Source organism: Manacus vitellinus, unplaced genomic scaffold (assembly GCF_001715985.3).
Source record: "Manacus vitellinus isolate BGI_N305 unplaced genomic scaffold, ASM171598v3 scaffold_32_pilon, whole genome shotgun sequence".
NCBI lineage: Eukaryota > Metazoa > Chordata > Aves > Passeriformes > Pipridae > Manacus > Manacus vitellinus.
In genome coordinates, this window is record NW_021940460.1 from 6,423,639 (window position 1) to 6,444,828 (window position 21,190).

The window sequence follows — 21,190 nt, forward strand, 5'->3', positions numbered from 1 at the left end:
CGGGGGCGAGGGCCCTGCGGGGCGCGGGGCCGCGTCTCTGGCCGTGGCCGTGGGTCGGTGCTGGGGATGCGCTCATTGCTCTGGGCATCCTCTGAGTCACCCCTGGGGCCAGCGTGTACCCCCCACCAGCCCTGGGGGTGCAGATGACCCATCGTGCACCCCCCGGCCCCAAGTCCCATCAAGTTCCCGCCATCAGCCCTTGTGGCTCTGGATGTCCCGTCATGTCCCTCGCTCAAGGCTGGGGCTGTGGAGGTGCCATTGTGGCCCTCCCACCACCTGCAGAGGTCCCATCATATCCCCTTCCCCAGGAGTCTGTTCAGGTCTTATCATGCCCCCACACTGATCCCATTGCATCCCCTTCCCCAGCACTTGGACTGTGAAGGTCTCATCATGTTCCCCTCCCTGTGTAAACCCCACCATGTCCCCCTGCTTGGCTGCAGAGGTCCCACTGTGTCCCTCCCTTCCTGGGCTGGTCTCTTCTCAACCCCCACCTCCTGATACAGCAACCAAGCCCTTAAAACAGCTTTTTTTCTTTGCTCCGGGTGCTAATGGGGAAGTGAGACTTGTCGCGTGACAGGGTGACAGGGAGGGCAGGACGGTGCTGCGCTGCTCTGCTCGCTCACAGCCCCTCTGGGCCACCTTCCTCCCAGCAGGAGCCAACATGGAGAGCTTCCTGCAGAGCGTGGAGAGGGACCTGAGCATCGACCGCCGGCAGCTGGCCGCCGCCACCGACAGGACCCACGTCACCGCCTTCGTCCCAGTGAAATGGCTCTTGAGCCTCCGGGAGCGCCGGGCGCTGCCCGCCCTATGCCCACGCCCGGAGGGGCTGAGCGAGGTGGAGGTGAGGACGTTCCTGCAGCACTCGGTGGAGAAGCTGCCCGCGGGCTGGACCCGGGTGGAGATCCACGGTCTGTGGAAGGACCGGCTGAGGTACCCGCTGCAGGTGCAGCCCCCCGGCTCTGACCACCCAGAGACCCTGCATGGCTTCATGCAGAGCGTGGCCACTCAGAACTACCGCAACCTGTGGTGCCGGGCTCATGCCCGGTACGCGCGGCCCTACCAGCACGCGGATGCGCCGCCCACCATGCCAGCCCTGGATGCCCTCCGGGCTGCCCTGCAGAAGGTGTATGGCTGCCCGGTCCTTCAGGTGGGCAGGAATGTGCACGGTGCTTCCCCTGCCAAGGAGAGCCCGGCAGCCACCAAAGGGGTGCCCTCCTGCCCCAATGTGCTGCAGGCGGAAGCGCTGCTGGAGTCAGCCGACGTGCTCTACGTCGTCTACCCGTATGTGCAGTACTGCCTGCACGACATCGTGACGTTCAGCCCGGCCAAGCTCACCAACAGCCACGCCAAAATTCTCTTCCTCCTCTTCCACGTGCTGCAGGCCATGAGGGCTTGTCACCAGGCGGGTCTGGCTTGTGGTGCCTTTTCACTTCGGGACGTGGCTGTGGATGAGAAGCTGTGCAGCCGCCTGCGTGTGAACTTCAGAGAGTACGAGGGACCGAGAAAGGAGGAAGTGAACCTGGAGGCTGGTGTGGAACGAGTGAGTGAGCAAGGCCGTGTTGGGCAGGAGGCGAGGTGCACCACCTGCCAGAAGGACCTCCGAGACCTAGTGTTGCAGTGGGTGCACGGGCAGGTCAGCAACTTTGACTACCTTATGCGTCTAAACAGTTTGGCTGGGAGGAGAATGGGAGACCCCAACTACCACCCGGTTCTTCCGTGGGTGGTGGACTTCACCACCAAAAATGGCAAGTTCAGGGACCTAAGGAAATCCAAGTTCCGTCTCAACAAGGGAGACAAACAGCTGGACTTCACCTACGAGATGACCAAGCAGGCGTTTGTTGCTGGGGGGTCGAGTGGGGAGCAGCTCCACGTCCCCCATCACATCTCCGATGTCCTTTCGGATATCACCTACTACGTGTACACGGCTCGGAGGACACCCAAGGCAGTGCTGTGCTGCCATGTGAGGTCTCAGTGGGAGCCCAATGAGTATCCAGCCAGCATGGAGCGCATGCAGAGCTGGACCCCGGATGAGTGCATCCCGGAGTTTTACACAGACCCCTCCATCTTCCGATCCATCCACCCGGACATGCCCGACCTGGACGTGCCGTCGTGGTGTAGCTCCTACGAGGAGTTCATCGAAGTTCACCGGATGCTGCTTGAGAGCAGGGAGGTCTCCCAGGACCTCCACCACTGGATCGACCTCACGTTCGGGTACAAGCTGCTGGGGAAGGATGCGGTCAAGGAGAAGAACGTCTGCCTCCATCTGGTCGACAACCACACGCATCTGACGACCTACGGGGTGGTGCAGCTGTTTGACCAGCCCCATCCCAGGCGCATGGTGGGACCTGCCTACACTCCTGCTGAAGCTCCAGCCATCGCCCGGCCTCTTCTCCAGAACATCCGGGAGACTGTGTTTTTGGAGGATATCCAAGGCCAGGTGACAGATGCGGTGAATGGGCTCGTCCTGGAGGCTACTCCCAGTGAAACCACCTGGTCTGGGGAGAAGTCCATTGCTGGTGAGGATGATTTAGAGCAAGGCATGGAAGCCCTGGATTCGATTCCTGCTACTGGTAGAGCTGGTGACCAGCCCTCTGTTGCTGTGCCTTCAGCACAGCCCTCCACCTTCCCTCCTTATGCCACCGATGGCAAATCCTCAGGTGTCCGACCTCTCCGTCGGAGCAAGGCAGGTGCTGGGGATCAGGCTGACATGAAAATCACACTCCCTGAAGGCTTCAATCCACTCCAGGCCCTGGAAGAACTGGAGAAACTGGACAATTTCTTGGTTAAAGGTTTGAGCAGCGAGATGCAGCTAATGGAGCAGCCGTGGGAAGAGCCACCGCTGGGTCTCTCGGATCTCTTCCAGAGGGACATGCAAGCTTTGGGCATCCTGGTAGCTGAGATTATATTTGCTCCGAGGATTCGTCCGTCGAAGCCCGACGCGTCCCTGTTGGAGCGGTTCCTGATGGTGCGTAATCTGTGCCGTTACCATCCCAAGGAGATCCCAGCCCCGCTCCAGCACGTGCTGCATGTCCTGCTGCAGCTGAACGTGCCGGTGGAGAAGCTTCTGAAGACCAGGCCGGGCAAGGGCACAGTGCAGTTGTTTGAATACAAACCCATCTCCCAGGGCCTCCCCCCACCCTGTCCCACGCAGCTCCTCAGTCCCTTCAGCTCCATTGTGCCCTTCCCCACATACTTCCCAGCTCTGCACAAATTCATTTTCACCTATCAGGCAAAGAAGATAGAGGATGAAGGTCAAGGCCGGGAGCTTGTTTTCCAGCTGTGGCAGCAGCTGGAGGGGATCCTTTCTGAAATCACTCCTGAAGGCTTGGAGATTCTTCTGCCCTTCATCTTATCTCTGATGTCTGAGGAGAACACCGCTGTCTATGCAGCGTGGTACCTCTTTGAACCCATAGCTAAATCCCTCGGTCCGAAGAACGCCAATAAATACCTGCTCAAGCCACTGATCGGAGCGTACGAGACCCCCTGCCACCGCCATGGCAGGTTCTACCTGTACACAGACTGCTTTGTGGCCCAGCTGATCGTGCGCCTGGGGCTGCAGTCCTTCCTCCTGAACCTGCTGCCCCACATCCTGCAGATCCTCGTTGGCATCGAGAGCTCTCGGGAGGAGAGCAAATCCCTCCTCGGCACGGCTGAGGATGATGAGAGTGGAGGGGAAAGCCCGGTGTCGTGTGTGTTTGGGGAGGAGATCAAAATGGACGTGGAGCACAGCTCTGCTGCACTGGACCTCCTTGACTACACCTCTGGTGTCAGCTTCCACGACCAGGCCTACCTGCCTGAGGCTGAGGAATTCCAGGGTGGCCTTTATGTCGGGGAATCTCTGCAGCCTCAGGAGCAGGAATCGCTCAGCCTTGGCCGGCTGAGTGACAAGAGCAGTGCCAGCGAGGTGTCCCTGGGAGAGGACAGACCTGCTGACGGGGATTCCCAGAAGGACAAGAGCAGCTTGAAGTCGATGGACAGCAGCCAGGACCTGAAACAGAGCGAGGACTCGGAGGAGGAGGAAGAGGAGCATGAGGAAGAGGAGCACGATGACCCTGTGGTTGATGCAGAGCTGACAGTGGTTGTGGATGCTGGTGCCTCCGTAGATGTCACCCTGGCTGATGACAGCAGCGAGCCAGAGGATGGGGAGGGAGAGGAGCTGCCGGATCACTCTGATGACAAAGAGCAGACAATACTGCTGGGTAAGACCCTGCCAGTGTTGAGCCTGGGCAAACACCCACTAAAGGGCAGAGCCTGGGAAGCAGTCGGTCTGGATTTGGGGGTGTCTGTGGTCCCAGCCTGGGGACAGCGATGAAACCAGCATAAAAGATCAGATCTGCCTGTGGATCTGAGACTCCAGGGGCTGCCCAGGGGGCTGGCAGGGTTGGGGCAGCAGGCGGGCGATAACTAATCTGTGCTGTGCTGGGCTCTGTCCTTGCAACTGTTTTTGTTTTGCAGACACAGCCTGTAAGATGGTGAGGTGGCTCTCGGCCAAGCTGGGCCCAACCGTCACATCCCGCTTCATCGCCAGGAACCTGCTCCGTCTGCTCACGTCCTGCTACGTCGGTAATGTCTGCTCCCTGGAGCCCGGGGTCCCGGGGTGGGCCGTGCCCCAGATCTCTCTGCTGCTGGCTTGGGTGTAGCTGCTGCTCCAGCTCACGATGTGTTCTCTGGGCAGGCCCCACCAGGCAGCAGTTTGTACCGAGCAACGATGAGAACAGTCCCCTGAGTACAGGAAACATCTACCAGAAACGGCCAGTGCTGGGAGATCAGGTGTCCAGGCCGGTGCTGGCCTGCCTTGTGCACATGGCCTACCTGTATGGAGAGCCTGTCCTCACCTACCAGTACCTGCCCTACATCAGCTACCTGGTCAGTATTGCCTTTTCTCCTCTTCTCACGCGTGTTGGGGTGAGAGGTTTGTCCAGGCACAAGAGGAGGATGCACAGTAAATAGTTCAAGCTCACCAGGAGCCTCCTGCATGAAAAATTGAACTCAGCTGAGCTCTGTCTGGGTCAGTGTGGGCTGAGCAGCTCTGGCTGTGTTGGCTGAGAAAGGCAAGACAGGCACTTTCACCCCCTGCCACAAGGTCCAGACTGCTCCCAGCAAAGCACATGGCTGTGTACAGACCCCTTTTCCCCCATTTCAGCCAGGGCCTTTCCCTGTCAGACCCGTATCTGACACATGTGAAGCCACAGGAAAAGCTTTTCTTCTGCTTTGCTGGGCAAGGGTGCCTAAACAGAGCTGGCAGAAGGGTGGGATTGTGATAACAGGCAGGAGGAGCAGCTTGGGCTGCTGTGGGATTGCTGGAGCATGTGTTCTTAGATGTCTGTGTGCACAGATAGGGATGAACCGGGGAGAGGCTAAAGGGTTTTCAACTGTGTAAAAAATACTGGCAAGACTCACTAACTTTTCAGCTTGAAATTCATAGCTGAAAAGCAAGAGGAAAATGTATAATGCAGCTGGTTGAAAAACTAATTTTTTCATCAAAAAAAAAAGTTTCGAATGTTTTAAACAGGCTTATTTTTCATATTGCTCCCTTTTTAGTGGTTATAAACACTTTGGTTATGGATTCTCGTTTAAATGGAAAACTTCAGTAGCTTTTTGATAATTTAAACATAGAGGAAAAGAGGCCACAGCTGTTCATTTAAAGAAAACAAAAAGGCATTGTCAGTTTTTCCAGCGTTGAAGGGGAGATTTTTCAGGGGAAAAAATCCCATTTTTCAGCAAAATCATTCTCCACCCAGTTGCAATCACAGCTCCAGCTGTTCTGCTTTGCTTTACTAAGCTCATTGCCTGGGGGCACGGAGGGGATTAATACCCCTGTGAAACAGCATTTGGCAACCTGATATTAAAGCGATGGAACTTGCGGGTCACAAATAGGATAAAGTCAATCCTTCTTGCAGGATTTGGCAGGGTGGCTATTTTGTGAGAGGAAGAGCCTCTGTGATGAGCTGGAAGATGGCAGGTGTACAAGAAATATAGCGGAAACTGGGAATTGTCTGTGGGTTTTGTTATTGGCTCTCTTTTCTTGGGTGTTTGATTTGTCTGGGAGTTAGGAAATAGCACAATCTAGAAGAAATCTTTTAGTATTGCTGCTGATGTTATTAACTCTTTGGCACTGCCATAAACAGCACTAGTACACTGTCAGCAAAAAAGGATGTGTTGTTCTGCCTCATGAAATTATGAGGAGCTGGATTTCTGGAAGTCAGCAGCAGGTTTGCCCATAATTTGTGCTTTGGTATGTCATGCAAGGACTGTCCCTCTGCAGACTGCACATCCAGGCTCAACATGGCGTGGGATGAAGACACTGATTCTTGCTTTTAACCTGTGTGTACATAAGAGATTTCCCCTCTTTCTGTGCTGGCAAACGATGCTCTGGGGTCTGCAAGATGGTGTGGGCCAGTGTGGGGTTATTGTTCTCCCTTTTGAGTTTCCCAGCTATGACCAGCACTACCATTCTGGGTTTTGAGGCTGAGCTCAGGTGATCCTGGGATCACCCTGGCTGTGTCCTGCTGGGGAGATGGTGGCCCTGGCACTGAATGATTCCTCTTGCAGGTTGCACCCAGTGGCGGGTCCGGCGGCGTCCGGCTGAACAGCCGGAAGGAGGCCGGGCTCCTGGCTGCTGTGACACTGACTCAGAAGATCGTGGTGTGTCTCTCTGACACCACACTGATGGATATTCTCCCCAAGATCAGTCAGGAGGTGCTGCTCCCAGTGCTGGGCTTCCTCACTTCACCAGCTGTCGGGTAAGCGCTGCAGTCTGCTGTGCCTTCCACCAGGGTCGGCACGAAATCAGGGATTTGGAAATGGTTCTTAATGCTCCTGGGGTTGGGGGGGCTGCACCTGCCCTGGCGTGCACCTTCTTGCACTGGTACACAGCTTGTGATGCCCAAAGAATTCTGAAAAAGGCAGGAAGTGTGACGCAGAGGATGGGAAAAAGGGATATGTGGAGGGCAGGCTGGTAATGGGTGTCCTCTTCAGCTTCCCCAGTGGTGCCCAGGCCCGTGTTGTCCTGTGCATTAAGACAATCAGCCTAATTGCCTTGATCTGCCTGCGGATTGGGCAGGAGATGGTGCAGCAGCATTTGAGTGACACGGTGAGAAACTTCTTCGGGGCGTTCTCACTGCTGCAGGAGCTGCAGGACCAGGTCAGTGATGTGGGAAAGGTCCTCCTGCCACCCCCTCCCCAGTGCCCAGATGCAGGAATGTGGTGGGCATTCCTGCACACACCAGGACTGATGTCAGCAGTGTCCACCCAGGCTGTGCTCGTATAATTACTTGTGTAGTGGGAGCATCTGATTTTGGGCATCTTCCTGTTTTCTCTTGTCAGGGGTTGACGGCAGAGTCGCTGAGCAGCTGTGAGGTGCCAGTGATGGAGGTGCCCCTTTCAGATGGGAAGCTGCTGGCCCTGGATCCATCTGTTCTGGTGGAGTTACAGAAGGTGTTTAACCCTGAGATGGCCTACATCACCTACATCCCCTTCTCCTGCTTGCTAGGTACGGCTTGGCCACCAGCTCCAGGGATTTGTGAGAGAGTTCCATGGTCTGTGCATGTGTGCTGGGCCTGAACTCAAGAGAAATCGGGGGTCATAGAGCTGCTGGAGGAAACACACAGCTCCTGCACTGTGGCTTGGTCTGCTTGTTGGGTTGGGAGCCCCCTGGGCTTCAGGCAGCTTTAGCTGGGAGCAGCGTGTGGCTGGCTTGTGGGGAATGCTGTGTTCACAGCCCTGTGCTGACCCTGTTCTGGGGGTGATGTTGGGGAAATTCCTTCCCCTGAAGCCCTGTTCTCTCTCTTCAGGTGATGTTATCCAGATGGTTGTGCCCAACCACTTGCTGGTGGAGAAGCTGGCCAGCCTCTATCTGGAGAATGTGAAGCCCAAGAACCTGCAGGTCGTTGGCCTGGAACAAGCACCGAGTGTGGTGGGCTCAGACCAAGACACGAGAGGGGCTGAGCCCTTCTCCAGCCCTCACGAGGACAGTCACTCTGGTACTTTTGGGAGCGTGCTGGTAGGGAACCGCATCCAGGTCCCTGTGGACACACAGTCTGAGGGTCTCGGCCTGCTTCGCCTCAGTGCTGGCACTGATGGCTTTATTCCCAGCTCATCCAGCGAGGAGAATGCCCTGAAGCACGACCTCCCTCGCAGCACCCACATGCTGTGTGGGAACTGGCTGGCCTACTGGCAGTATGAGATTGGGGTGAGCCAGCACGACCCCCGCTTCCACTTCCACCAGATCAAGCTGCAGAGTTTCTCAGGGCATTCGGGGGCCATCAAGTGTGTGGCACCACTTGGCAGCGAGGATTTCTTCCTGAGTGGCAGCAAGGACAAGACTGTCCGCCTTTGGCCCCTGTACAACTACGGGGATGGCACCAGTGAGGTGCCACCGCGGTTCACCTACGCTGAGCACAAGAAGTCTGTTTTCTACGTGAGCCAGCTGGAGGCACCACAGCACGTGGTGAGCTGTGATGGGACTGTGCACATCTGGGACCAGTTCACGGGTAAGAAGGGAAAGGGTGAGGGCTGGCTAGAGGGAACTTGTCCAGTCCTTTCAGACAGAGGGGCCATACTGAGTTTGGATGGCTCCCGTTAAAACCCAGCACAGAACTGGAGATCTGCTGTGTACCTTCTCTGTGCATCTGCTGCCAGAGTGTCTCCGTCATGTTTTCACAGGCAAACTTCTCCGGACTTTTGATGAATTAGACAGCAAAGTGCCCATCACAGCTGTGACCACCATGCCACCTCCCCATCACAGCATCTCTGTGGCCAGTGCAGACTCTGTGCTGCGGTTCATCGACCACAGGAAGCCAGGACTGCAGGTAGGGACCCTGGGGCTCTGCAAGCCACCCTCCTCCATCCATGTGCGTAACAATGGGATCACAGCTGGCTCAAAGCCAGTTGCCATGTCTCCATGGAAGCCAGCTGGAGCCCAGGGTGTCTTGTCCCCTAAGTGCTGGATCCCCTGATCTCCATCCCCCATAGCTGGCCTGTCTCTCTTGCAGCACGAGTTCCGCCTGGCCAGCGGGGTGAGCGCGGGGCTCATCCGCTGCCTGGCCGTCAGTCCCAACGGGCGCAGCGTCATGGCCGGCTTCTCCTCCGGCTTCATCGTGCTGCTGGACACCAGGACGGGGCTCATCATGCGGGGGTGGCCTGCCCATGAGGGAGACATCCTGCAGATCAAGGTGAGAGGTTCAGCTGGGATCAAGGTGGGGCCTCGTCGATCCTCTGAGGCTGCATGGAGCATCCTTCCAGCAGGGCTTGTCTGCTCCATCCTGGAGCATTCCTCCACCTTTGCTGTGTCCATTGGTTAGTGCTGCCAGTGGTCCAACCCTCCTGGATGTCAGTCCCTGCTGAGCAGGTCTGCAGCAGGGGCAGGGAGGAGCCATAGCTCCCGTGAAGAAGCAAATGTGTTGCTTTCTCCACATGGCACTCAGCTTCCCAGGGAGAGTGTCACTCTAATGAATAACTCTTGTCCATATTTACCCACCCTCAGGGAGCAGCGCTGGGGCTCCAGGGTCCTTGACCCAAATGCAGGTTAAACAAAGTTCAGCAGTGTGGGTTGTTTACCCTCTCACTAGCTCTGCTAATAAGCAGCTCCAGGCTTCTCCTACCCTCAGCAGTGTTTTTCACTGTGAGAGAGCCTCCTGATTCCTTTTCCTGAAAAGGAAAATAGTTTAGCAGGTGATTTAGTGGAGAGGGAGACTGCATGGTAATCCCTTTATCCACTGCAGTAATAACAGATGATGAATGAGTTGTGTTGGGTATCAGGATATTGTTGAGAAGAGGCATAGCCCATGTCTTGGAGGATAGCTCTGGAGGAGGTTGCCAGCTACCACAGCATCGTGATGCTTTGCTAATACTTCTCAGTATCATCAGTTGCTTGGAAATGGCTGTGCCTGTCCCAAGGGATTGCACTGTGACTGGGAGTTTTTACAGCAGGAGTATTGGCTCACTGGCCTTTCCTTTCCTGCAGGCTGCAGAGGGCAATGTGCTAATCAGCTCCTCTTCAGATCATTCCTTGACTGTCTGGAAGGAACTGGAGCAGAAACCTTTGCACCACTACAAATCTGCGTCCGAACCCATCCACGCATTCGACCTCTACGGTAACGAAGTGGTGACTGGCACTGTGGCCAACAAGATCGGGGTCTACTCCATGCTGGAGTCCTCAGCTCTGCCCATCAGCACGACCAAGCTGAGCTCCGAGAATTTTCGGGGTACACTGACCAGCCTGGCGGTGCTGCCCACAAAGTGCCATCTCCTGCTGGGCTCCGACAACGGCATCATTCGCCTCCTGGCGTAGTGACCCCCCAGCCCAGGAGCCTGTGGCTGTCCCACAGTGCTGGTGGTGGAGCTGGAAGCCGGCAGCATGGCTTTTGGAGGAGGCAGAGTTAGATGTTTCTGGACGGAGGATGCAGGGGGAGGTGTACTTGTTAGTGAGCACTTGATAAAGTGTCTCTAACCTCTTTCTGTGTCTTTGAAAAGAAAAAAAAAGCCATAACTGAGAAACCTCCACTGCTGCTGGGAGAGATACTGGGCGTTGTAGGTCACTGTCACCCCTGCAGAGAGGCCTGGAGCTTTCCATACCATGTGTGCCTGACCCCAGGGGACTGTGAGGTGCCCTCCAGAGTAACAGGGACCACAGGAACCCTCTCTCCTTCAGTTAAGGAGTAAGAGGTGCCCCTTGACAAAACACAACAGTTTAGCTACTGCCATCTGCACTTACCCTTCACTTCCACTCCTGAACCACTGAACAGTCTTACTAGGATAGCATAAGCTGGGCCTGGGAACTGCTGCCTCCGGAGCTGTGCGGTGCCAGGCACCTCCTTCTCCCATGGTCGGTGCTCCAAGCCCAGAGGAGGTACTTTATGAACTTTAGGTCCTGCCAGCTGAGTGAGAGCCTGCACGGGAGGAGGAGATGTTAACTAGAGCCCTTCTGCTGCCACACTGGCTGCACAGCAAAGACTGGAATGGAAGTCAGCCAAGGCACAAACCCCTTCTGTTCTGCCAGTTCATTTAGGAATGGGTTGCTGCAGAGGGGCAGTTTGGAATGGGAATGTGACCCTCTAGGGAGGCTAGAACTAGATGCTTCCCTGAGGATTTTGGTTTCTGGAGCAGTAGGGTAGGGCTGTTGTTGGTTCCTGCCCCAGCATCCAGTGATGATGTAAGGGGTGAGGAATGCCCAGTGTGCCACGCACTGGCAGGGTTCCTCAAGAAATCCTTCTAATCCTCTCCTTTGTGCTGGTCAGATTCCTGGGGAAGACAGGACAGCACAAAGGTGCTCAGTTTTGTCCCCTCCTGCCCTTGTAGGGTGAGAGCCAGGAGGCATTATCCAGCATGGTCTTCCTCTGAGCTTCCCCTTGGGACAACACTGTTTCCCACCTCAAAAGCAAAGAGTGTGCTCTTTGACCCAGCAGTAGGAGCAGTTGCTTCACTTCTATTGCAGCCCTTTTCCCATCCATCCTTCAGCCTAGCCAGAGCCAGTATCAGGGGAGCAGGAAGCACTTATCATAGGCAGAGGAGGAGCCTGCTGTGGGTTATCCTGGGAGGGGAAAGGGCTTTGATCCAGCTGCTGGTTCATCTGAGCCACCTGCAGCTGGGGAGGTGAGTGGTTGGCCAGTGCTGTCCTTCCCTACCTAAGGGGAGCTCTCAGTCCCGTGTTGCCTATTAACCATTTGCAATAGATGTAAATATTTACTTCTAATAAACTCTTTGAAAGAGCTGCAGAGCCAGGTGTGTGGAAGATCTATGCTGGAGGGGCTGGGTGTGCTGGCTGCAGCTCTCTTGCTCTGCAGCCAGAGCTAAAGCCCCTCATTTGGGCACCTCTTTTGTTCTGGGGGAGCTGGAGGAGGGATGCTGTGAAGATGCCCTGGATGTAAGGTAGGACTGCTGCACAAGGATTTGGATTTGCTTTCCAATGGGAATTAGTTCCTCATGTTGCAGCAGAATGTCCCAAAGTAGTTTGTGGTTGCAGAGCTCAGACCTGTCTCCTCCTTCCCAGTGTCTGGGGTGAGTTTGGGAACCAAGACTTACTGCAAGGAATGGATGACTGGAAGAACTGTGATCCCATTAGCATTCCCCACTGCTCTTTAGTGACTCCTCTCCCACTGAGGACACAGACAGAAGGTGGGAAGGATCACCATCACTTCTGGATACAGCACAAAACCACACAGGACAGGACTGCTGGAATTCTGCCCGTCCCTGAGACTATTCCTCCATGCCCCAGCAGTGTGTGCGTGCTGTGGAGCCTGGCACCCGGGCCAGCTGCCCTGGCAGAGCTCTGGAGCGTGCTGTGCCCCAGGGGAGGGACCAGCTGCTCTTGGCTCAGCCCAGCCTGGGCATCACACCCTCCCTCTCCATGTGTGGCCACGGGGACCCTGGGCACCTGCCATCTGTTAAACCGGTGCCTTGCGCTGGCTGCAGCAGAAGCAGCTGTGATGCAGGGAATGAAGAACTGGGGTTTTCTGCAAGGAAAATTCCAAAACCAGAGAGCCCTGTGGCAATAAATACCAAGCCCTGCATTTTCACTGAGGGTTATGAATAAAAGAGCACATTCCCAGCACGGGGAGTGAGGGGAAAGTGGAGCCGCTACTCGGGACAACTGACTTCACACGTTACTTTTGCTGATGAGAGATTCGGAGCTGGTGAACTCGGTGTTAATGTTGTCTTGAGGATACAGCAGCCCAAAGTGTCTCCCCATCTCCAGATGCACCACAAATTCACTCTTCTCCTCCAAACAAATGTTTAACCGGATGCTGTAGGTCAATATTTGCCTGCCAGGTTCTCAAACAGGGGGTGGTGCCGAAGGTCGCTGCCGTGGTGCGCTGGACAAGAGCTGTGTGCCCCAGGCAGAGCTGTCAGCTGGGCTAAAGCAGGTGCCAGCTCCAACATGGACATGAACAAGCTCAGGTAAGGGGCAAATAAAAGAGGGTTTGATATAAATGAGTGCTCCTCCAGTGAGCAGTAGTGCCCCTCCGGGAGAGTGGAGTGAATTTGGCAGAGGGTTAACGGATGAGGCACCACCAGGGAGGAACAGGGTACTCAGGGTTATATGTGGCTGCAGGATTTGGGGTGAGGGAGGAGGGGAAATGAAATGGCCCCAAGTTTTGCTTCTTCCACTTGGCAACTGGGGTCTTAGCCCAGCAGTTTTGGGTCAAGTGAGGACTGCTTGGAGAGTGGAAAGCAGCCCCAGGAATTAAGTATGGCAGTTGTGTTGAGGGCTGGGCTTTGGCACACTGACTTTGTGTTAAGAAAAAGATATGTTATTTTTGTTTGAAAGGGAAAAGTGGCTGGGTGAAGCATTGGCCAGGGAATGGGTGGGGCTTTGTCCGTGACCCTGGAAGCCCTGATCCCACTGTCCCAATACAGGAATTGGACTGCGGGGGTGGGAGAGGCTGGGTTTGCCAGCAAGGGGGGAAGGCAAGTGCTGGGAAGGGGAGGACTCTCCATTCCAGGACATATTGCCGAGAAACTGCTCTGGAATTGCCTTTTCCACCTGCAAAGTCCCTCTCAGGCAGCACCTGCTTAAGTGCCTGCAGCCCCACCGAGGCAGGTCAGTATCCCTTCTCCCAAGAGCCCTGGGCTCAGCTGAGGATGCTGTGCCCATATCTCAGTGGTTTCCATGGGAAAGAAGCAGAGGGTCTTGTCTCCTTCCAGAGGCACAGTGTGTGCAGCACTGATTAGGGAAATACCATTTGCAAGCCAGAGAAACGAGGGCAATGGGGTCAGACACGCAGGATCCAAGCGGGAGAGCGTCATGTAGGAGCCTGGCTGTGGTTGCAGCTCTGCTCCAGTGGGGTCCCTGGTCCTCTCTGATTTCGCTGCCTTGGCGTCAGACCCAGGAGTCCTGTGTTGTTTCTTTGCAGCATTGTGCATCTCCCTATTGCTTTCTGTGAGCTCCTGTGCCAACCTGTTTGGCCAGGTTGATAATTTTCTCCCTGTAGACCTGAAAAGGCTCAGCTCACTGCTGCCAGGCAGCTGGAAATAACTTTTCTCTCGGCTGGCTCTTCTGTTCCAGAAATATGGTGTTCCTCTGGGGTCTGCTCTGCCTATCTGCTCTGCACAGCCTCCTAAGGGTAAGTTCTCACTCCAGCGAGGTGGGGGTGTGAGCACAGCCTCTCCCCACCAGCAAAGGGCAAGGGCAGTGTGGTGGCTCCCTGCACCAGACCATGGGGCAAATATCACCCAGTGCTGCTGCATGAGAAGCCCTGGAAGGCAGATTGGTGGAGGTGCTTCTCTGCTGTGGCTTAACCAGCAAGGTTTCTTATCTTTTACCCAGATAAGATAGCTGTGGATATTATCATTATTCATATTTCTGTAGAAAATCTTTGGAAACTTGGCTTCAACTGTATTTAGTGACTGTGACTCTCAGGCATTAACAGGAGGTTGTTTAATAACAGCCGTTAATTTCCCCTCCCCATTTTAAATTTGGATCCTTGTCAGATCTGAGATTGCAAAACTGCACTGCTCACTCTCTAGAGGATACTTTATTTTGTATTCGTCTGGCCTGACCCCTTTCTAAACAAATCCAGTGTTTGCAGTCTGTCCCAGCTCCTGCTCGCTTCCACCTCCCCACGTCGGACTCCACTGCCTCTGGGTCTGCATCTTAAAGCCCTGCCTGGGCTATTGCCCTGTGGGGAACTGCTACAGCCAGGAGTAGGAGTGGGACCAACTCTGAAAATTCAGAGGGAATTATCAGAGACCTGACTTTTTTCCTTTATTGATTTTTTTTCCTACAGTTTTCTTTGGCACATGCCATTGACCAACAGCGTCTCCTCCTAGACAAAGATGGGAAGCTGAAGGTAAGCAGTGACTGATTCCACCCAAGTGGACTGAAGTTATGCTGTGGTGTTTGCAATGGTTTTCCAGCTTGTCCTGAGATAGATGAACCCAGATAGTGAAATCCAGTAGTGCCAGTGCCTTGAGAAAGTCCATCTTTCATTCCCTCCTGTGGCCAACACCATGCTCCCTCACACTAGAAGCTCCAGCCTAAATAACTGGGCAAAGTATGGAGTTAACATTAGTACTGGTATGTACAGGGGCTGGCAGGTGGATGATTTAATTTCTGATTGATAAGGAAAGGTGAGGATCCTCACCAGCTGTGAGGATGACAGGGAGAAAGACTCGTAGCTCATGCAACCCATTGAGCCTGGGGTGTTTAAGACCGTGAAAATATGAGGAGAGCAGTGGCAGTGCTACAGGCTGAAGCCTAGAAAAGTGGAAAATGAAGAAATCTGGAAAGAAGAGGGATGTAATAGAACAGACAGGTCAAGAAAACACAGATGCCTGGAGGAGGAATTGAGCCAAACTGGATTAGGGCTGTGACAGTAGTAGAGGGTGCTGACCGGTGCGTGAGGCAGATGGGCACTGCCAAAATGTGTGAGGGGAGGAGGTGAGATCAAGGCTGAGGACGATGGATCTATAACCACTGAAGGCACAGGACGTGTGCTAAGCAGGTGGTAGGTCTTGCCCTCAAGCTTGCCTGCAGCAGGTCCTGAGAGCAAGTGGAGGAGGAACCACTCAGTCCATTTTCACAGGATATAAGCCCTTCTCTCTTCCAAACTCATTGAGGTGCTTTTAAACTCAATGTTAAGCAAAAACACAAGAGCAGAGGAGGTGGAGAGTTTGCTCAGTCCCTTTAGGTATGCAGTAAGGCCCATGAGGGAGGGTGTCACTGTGCTCCTGCTTTTCCCGTGCTATCCTTCATGTTTCTCCTCAGGATGTGAAAAGTGCTGGAATTGAACAGTCTGATCTGCTGAGACCCAACCCAACCCTGCCAGATGCAAAGCTGGTAGAATTTACTTATGACAGCTCCCAGGAGATTGGTGGACCCGTGTCACCATTTGCCACCAACCTTCCAGACACAAGGGATGACAGGAACCTAGAAGATGAACCCACAGCTGGGGCCGGGGGCTGTCATGAAAACAAACTACCTGGGGAAGTTGCCTCTCCTGAAGAAGGAGAGGCTGAAGATAAAAGCTGTGAGATGACTTGGAAGAAAAGCCAGAGGCTGGCAGATGGCTTGGTGAGATTCAGCATCGATCTCCTGAGAGAGGTCCAGCTGGAATCCAACAGAACCAATGTGATCCTGTCGCCCCTCAGCATCGCTCTCGCCTTGTCTCACCTGGCACTGGGTAACTTCTTAGCTACAAACTCACCATTTCCTGCCCTTCCCCATACCCTCTCCCAAAGGCACTAGCAAACAGTGTGCAAAATGCAAATTAAATACAGTCCCTTCCACTTATCTTTACTCCTGCAGCTTTAATTAGGTATGATTACAATTGAAGCTGCCCTCTGAGGCTCCCACTCTCAGACTTCTCCAGCCTCTTTTGTAAGGCACAGCATGTTTCTAACAGGAGGCAGCCGGAGTAACATCCCTGTTTTCCACTGCATGGGCATGACCTAACAGGAATTTGATTTTTAGGAGCAGCAGATCAGACAGAGAAGCATTTGCTGGAGGTGATGCACCTGGAGTCTGTGCCCTGTCTCCACCACATGCTGGGCACCCTTCGCAGAAGGCTCAGCGAGTCCACCCTCAGCCTGGCATCGCGTCTGTACCTGCAGAAAGGTCAGAGCTGGCACAGGGGGGTCTGTACTGGTGTAGGATAAAACTCCCAGTGACAGAGAGTGATGGAAGCACACTGCCATACTAGGAGACAGCTCTGTTTCCCTAAGCACTCCTCCCGGGAGTGTCATGCCACTGGCTGAGCCACTGAGCAAACCCTTTCCATGTCCAATGACTTAATGTAGAATTCTGCCCCTCTGCCAGGATTTGAGGTGAAAGAGAAGTTCCTGGAGGATTCAGAGAAATTCTATGGAGCAAAGCCCATGACCCTTTCTGGGATCAGTGAGAATGACCTTGTAGCCATCAACAACTGGGTAAAGGAAGCGACTCGTGGGCAAATACCCACCTTCCTACAGCAGCTCCCTGAAAACACGGTGATGCTCTTGCTCAATGCAATCCATTTCCATGGTGAGCTCCACAGGCTTTCCTTATTTTCCAAGAGAAATAGTTAGAAATCTAGTTTTCTGCAAGCCCTGTAGCTGAACAGCACCTCCTTTCCTTGCTTCCTGCTAGTCAATCTGCTTGTTCTTGTACATCTGCTGTTCCTCTTGCTTAGATTTCTCTACAGAGATGATTCCCAACTGCTTCACATGTGCTAAAAATGTTACTTGACAACAGAGCCCGAATGCAGCAGGTGGGACCTGCAGTGCCTTTGCCTCCTGGTTCAGGATCCCAGGCAGTGGCACATCCCTGCTCATCTAGTCCTAACCTGATGATCTTAAAGGTCTTTTCTAACCTAAATAATTCTGTGATTAACCAGGTCACATGCAACTCACTACACACCCACCACAGAGCTCAGAGGCAGCTTCTGTGGATCTCCTTCTGACTACAGCACAGTGGTCAGGCACATCTTCCTCTTTTAATTCCCTGAGGGCTGTGCACAGACCAAACACCTCCAGTGTCAGTCTACAAATGCTTTGCCTTGGTCTTGGAGCAGTGTTTCACCCTATGCAGCACAAAGGCAATACTCCTCAGTTTTCAAAGCACAAACATTGTTTCTTTTATCTCCATAGCCTTCGCTGGTCTCCCACACTGAGGCATGAGGATTTATCCTTGTTCTTTTTGTTATTTCACAGTCCCTCTCTGGATGATAAGAGTTTCCTGCTGTCAGGGCTCTTCCAGCCTTGGTACTGACTTCTCTTTGCTGTATTTCTACTTGCCTGGCACTGTCTGCCTTGTTAGAGAACTCAGCTCAGCAGTTTCTGTTTTTCTACCCAAATTTAACTGCATTGATTTCAAAACTTTTCTTTTGACAGGGTTTTGGAGGAATAAGTTTAATGCTAGCTTGACTGAGACAGATGTATTCCACCTTGACAATAAGTTTGTGGTCCCAGTTGAGATGATGAAAGCCCACCAGTACCCCCTGAGCTGGTTTACACTGGAGTCCCAGGACATTCAGGTAGGGCTCTCACAGGAGCATTGTAAGTTTTGATTGGAATTTCCTTTTATGGTATTTTACTGACTGCAAGTATTCTTTCAAAAACAAAAAAAAGTTTTTTTAACAGGCACAGCACTCAAAAATTTAATAATCATCCCTCATCCTTGCTTCAAGTAAGAATGTTGGATCTTCACTCTCAGTCTCTGGGAAAAAAACACAAAGAGATATTCCCACTAAGTGGGAATTAATAGTTTTAAAGCCCTGAGTTAAAGATAAATGAGGAAACATGCAAAGGAATTCTCTGGGACAGTGTACTGTTGAAGTGCTTCAGAATACAGCCAGAGTGGGTACAATGTTTGTGCCCATGGGCTTCCACTCTGCCATGTGCTCAATCTTTACCACTCAGTGGCTGCTACTAAAATCTAATGCTGTTATTCCAACGAATTTTCTCTTCTGGAGAAATCAGATCCCTCCTTCTCACCACAGACTTCATCTGATAGCAAGACTGGCTCTGTAGACCAACTGGAAACAGACTAAATTAAAAGAATCACTTTCTGGATTTTCCTTCCTTTTCCATAAATTCTTCTGGTTGGTTTTATTTCCAGGTGGCCAAGTTTCCCTTTAAGAGTAATGTGAGTTTTGTGGTCATTGTACCAAACCAGTATACCCGGAATCCCTCTCATGTGCTGGAGAACTTCCCTTACAAACAACTATGCAGGCTTTTCCCCAAAGAGGTGCCCACCACAGTGAAGATCCCAAAAATAAAATTGGACTACCAGCTGGAACTCAACAAGGTTCTCAGTCAAATGGGTAAGGCCTCTTTGCACAGAACAAGCCAAGCTGTTCAATCTATGGCATCTGTTCACTGACACTTAAAACTGCCACCCTTGTTTCTAAAGCTGTGCCTCACAGCTTGCTCCAGAACTCCAAACTCTCCCATCCCTTCTTCCTCTCCTCCTCCTTACTCTTTGCTTGCCTAGCACCAAATGTTTTGCTCCAACAAGATGATACTACAGAGAAGGCAGCGTTCACAGTTTCTCCATTCCCCTCCTTGTAGCCAAGACCAACTTCCTCCTGTGCATCAATCTTTATCTCTTACTTTGTCATTTAATGCACTGTCCAGGACATGGAAATTGCCAACAGAGAAAATTCAGATCACAAAACTTGGCACTGAAATAAAACACCAGGCACTGCCTTTCCAGATGAGAATAATTTAAGAGTTCATATTGTTTTGCTTAAAAAAAATAATCTCTGTAAAAGTGTTTCCAGCCTAGCAAGAAAGAGCCTTCAGACTTGCTGCTGCTTTTTAAGGATGACTTTAAGTTTTACACTACTATTCTAAACGAGGTGGACAAAGCTTGTGAAACCTGTTCTGGTTTTGGCACCCTCAGCTCTTCATACAGAAAGAGACTGGGGAACATGCCTAGACTGCAGTTTTTGTTTCTCTTCCCTGTCAGTTCTCCAGGCCTTCATGGTGGGCAACACACGTAGCAACAGAGCAGGGAATTGCTTTCTTCAGACAGCTCTGAGAAAAATCAGAGCTGGTGGCACCAGCTGGGGAAGGTTAACTTTAACTTCATCTTCTTTCTCTGTAGGCCTCCAGGAGCTGTTCACAAGCCCAAATCTGCAGAAGATCACAGATGAGCCTCTCTTTGTGTCCAGTGTGCAGCACCAGTCCACCATGGAGCTTAAAGAGGATGGGGTGGAAGCATCTGCTGCAACCAGCGTCGCGCTGTCCCGCTCGGTCTCTGTCTTCAGCCTCGACCGGCCCTTTGTCTTCATTATCTTTGAGGATGAAACGGGCATCCCGCTTTTCATAGGCAGTGTCCAGAACCCCAACCCCAGTGCTGCTCCCCAGATCCAAGAGCCACGGGACTCACGTGAAGCCACAGATGCCAATAAGTACCACGTGCCCAAATAAGAGAGGAGTAGAATCTAAGTGTTCTGGGACTGCGACCTGACCCTCTGGACCAGCTGAGAGAGGCCTCCTGCCCTCAGAGACCTCCCTCTGAGGCCACGGGGGGCAATTCCTTACTATTTTCCTTTACAGATCCCTAGAGACCAGTCCTGGGATAGCCCATTCCAGCCCTGACAAGCTTCTCCAGGCTGAGGTTCCCCTCTGTTGAACCTGAAAAGCTTGCTTTCCCTGGATTTCCCTTCCAGGGCTCTCAGTCATGGAAGGGAGACTTTCTTGTCCCCAGACTGTTATTAGAGTCTTTATTAAGATCTTATTAGAGTCCCCCATAGCCTGGAATCATCATTAGCATCTGGCAGCTTGGACAACAGCCAGAGATATATTAATATGGCTCTTCCTTCCGCAGTTCCTGGGAACATGTCTCCCTCAATGTTCCTCTGAAAACCATCTGTGCCCACCTAGAAAACGACCTCTAGAGCAACTGGACTAGTAACCAGTTGTCTTCTCTAGGATGAGTCACAGCCACTTCCAGGCACAGGCTCTTTTAAAAGATTCCCTTTTCCCACTCCTTGGCAATTTGGATTTGATGTAGGAGGCTCTGCAGTGGGAAACCACTTTGGATCCTTATCTGCAGCCCTTTTCCGGGAAACTCTAGAGGTTGGGTAATGCTAGATTTTTCAAGACATATTTTATAAAGTGTTTTTTAGTAATTTTTATGTTGGCAGAATAATAAAGAATAAAGCAGAATATATTTGCTGAAGGTGTTGTATTGAAGGACACAACTGAGAAAGGAAAAAGACATAGAAGTTGAATAATTGCAAAGTTTGGGGGGAAAAAACATCTGGGCACTAGAGAAGAAAAGATAGGAGAGGCTCTGGCAAAGGATCTGCTTTTTGTTACACCTCATCACAGAGGACAACAGGGGCTGTGAGGTGAAATGGCAAATCTGTAAAGGCTCTCCAAGGACTGAGTCCAACAAGTTTTGGGCATCTCACCTGCCAAGTGTGCACGGGATGCTCTCTGGGTCAGAGCTGGCTGTGTAAGATGGCAGAATTCCCTGAACTAGGGCACGAGCTCAGTGGCACAGGGGCAGGAGGGTATTTTGCCTGTGAGCAGCAATGAAGGGATAAGTAGGAATGTGACAGCTCTTAACCTTTCTCTTGGGTAAAACCTGACAATTGCTGGGATCTGCTCAGAGGGTCAAAGGTGCTGACCAGCATCTGTTAATTGCAAGTTGTCCTTTATTGGGATACTCCTGACTCCACAGTGCTGTAGATGGCTGGGACAGAATCCAAGGAAAGCAGAGCAGATTTTGACACCTGTAGCTGAATGTCACTGCTTTTGC

At 52.7% G+C, this 21,190-nt stretch overlaps 2 protein-coding genes across 3 annotated transcripts; both read left to right on the forward strand.

Annotated features, from left to right (window-relative positions):
* Positions 1-221: 221 nt before the first annotated feature.
* On the forward strand, positions 222-12,289 carry WDR81 (WD repeat domain 81). Its single transcript, XM_029961272.1, has 11 exons — positions 222-252; positions 651-4,199; positions 4,456-4,563; positions 4,676-4,866; positions 6,553-6,743; positions 6,979-7,144; positions 7,327-7,492; positions 7,794-8,492; positions 8,665-8,810; positions 8,994-9,173; positions 9,965-12,289. The coding sequence occupies exons 1-11, from the start codon at positions 222-224 to the stop codon at positions 10,289-10,291; spliced, it is 5,754 nt and encodes a 1,917-aa protein (XP_029817132.1). The 3' UTR covers positions 10,292-12,289.
* A 477-nt stretch (positions 12,290-12,766) lies between these two features.
* Positions 12,767-20,594, forward strand: SERPINF2 (serpin family F member 2). 2 transcript variants are annotated; one of them, XM_018076720.1, is made up of 9 exons: positions 12,767-12,897; positions 14,006-14,063; positions 14,727-14,789; positions 15,707-16,121; positions 16,412-16,555; positions 16,757-16,960; positions 17,809-17,951; positions 18,536-18,740; positions 19,526-20,594. In XM_018076720.1, the coding sequence occupies exons 1-9, from the start codon at positions 12,878-12,880 to the stop codon at positions 19,849-19,851; spliced, it is 1,578 nt and encodes a 525-aa protein (XP_017932209.1). In that variant the 5' UTR covers positions 12,767-12,877; the 3' UTR covers positions 19,852-20,594. The 2 variants fall into 2 exon arrangements, with proteins under 2 accessions (XP_017932209.1, XP_017932210.1); XM_018076721.1 differs by lacking the exon at positions 12,767-12,897 and adding an exon at positions 13,406-13,540.
* Positions 20,595-21,190: the final 596 nt, after the last annotated feature.

Coding starts and splice junctions, on each gene's coding strand:
- WDR81 (XM_029961272.1), top strand. CDS start 222: ATGTCCCTCGCTCAAGGCTGGGGCTGTGGAG. Junction 4,200..4,455: donor AGAGCAGACAATACTGCTGG/GTAAGACCCTGC, acceptor TTTGTTTTGCAG/ACACAGCCTGTAAGATGGTG. Junction 4,564..4,675: donor GCTCACGTCCTGCTACGTCG/GTAATGTCTGCT, acceptor TTCTCTGGGCAG/GCCCCACCAGGCAGCAGTTT.
- SERPINF2 (XM_018076720.1), top strand. CDS start 12,878: ATGGACATGAACAAGCTCAG. Junction 12,898..14,005: donor ATGGACATGAACAAGCTCAG/GTAAGGGGCAAA, acceptor CTTCTGTTCCAG/AAATATGGTGTTCCTCTGGG. Junction 16,122..16,411: donor CTTGTCTCACCTGGCACTGG/GTAACTTCTTAG, acceptor TTTGATTTTTAG/GAGCAGCAGATCAGACAGAG.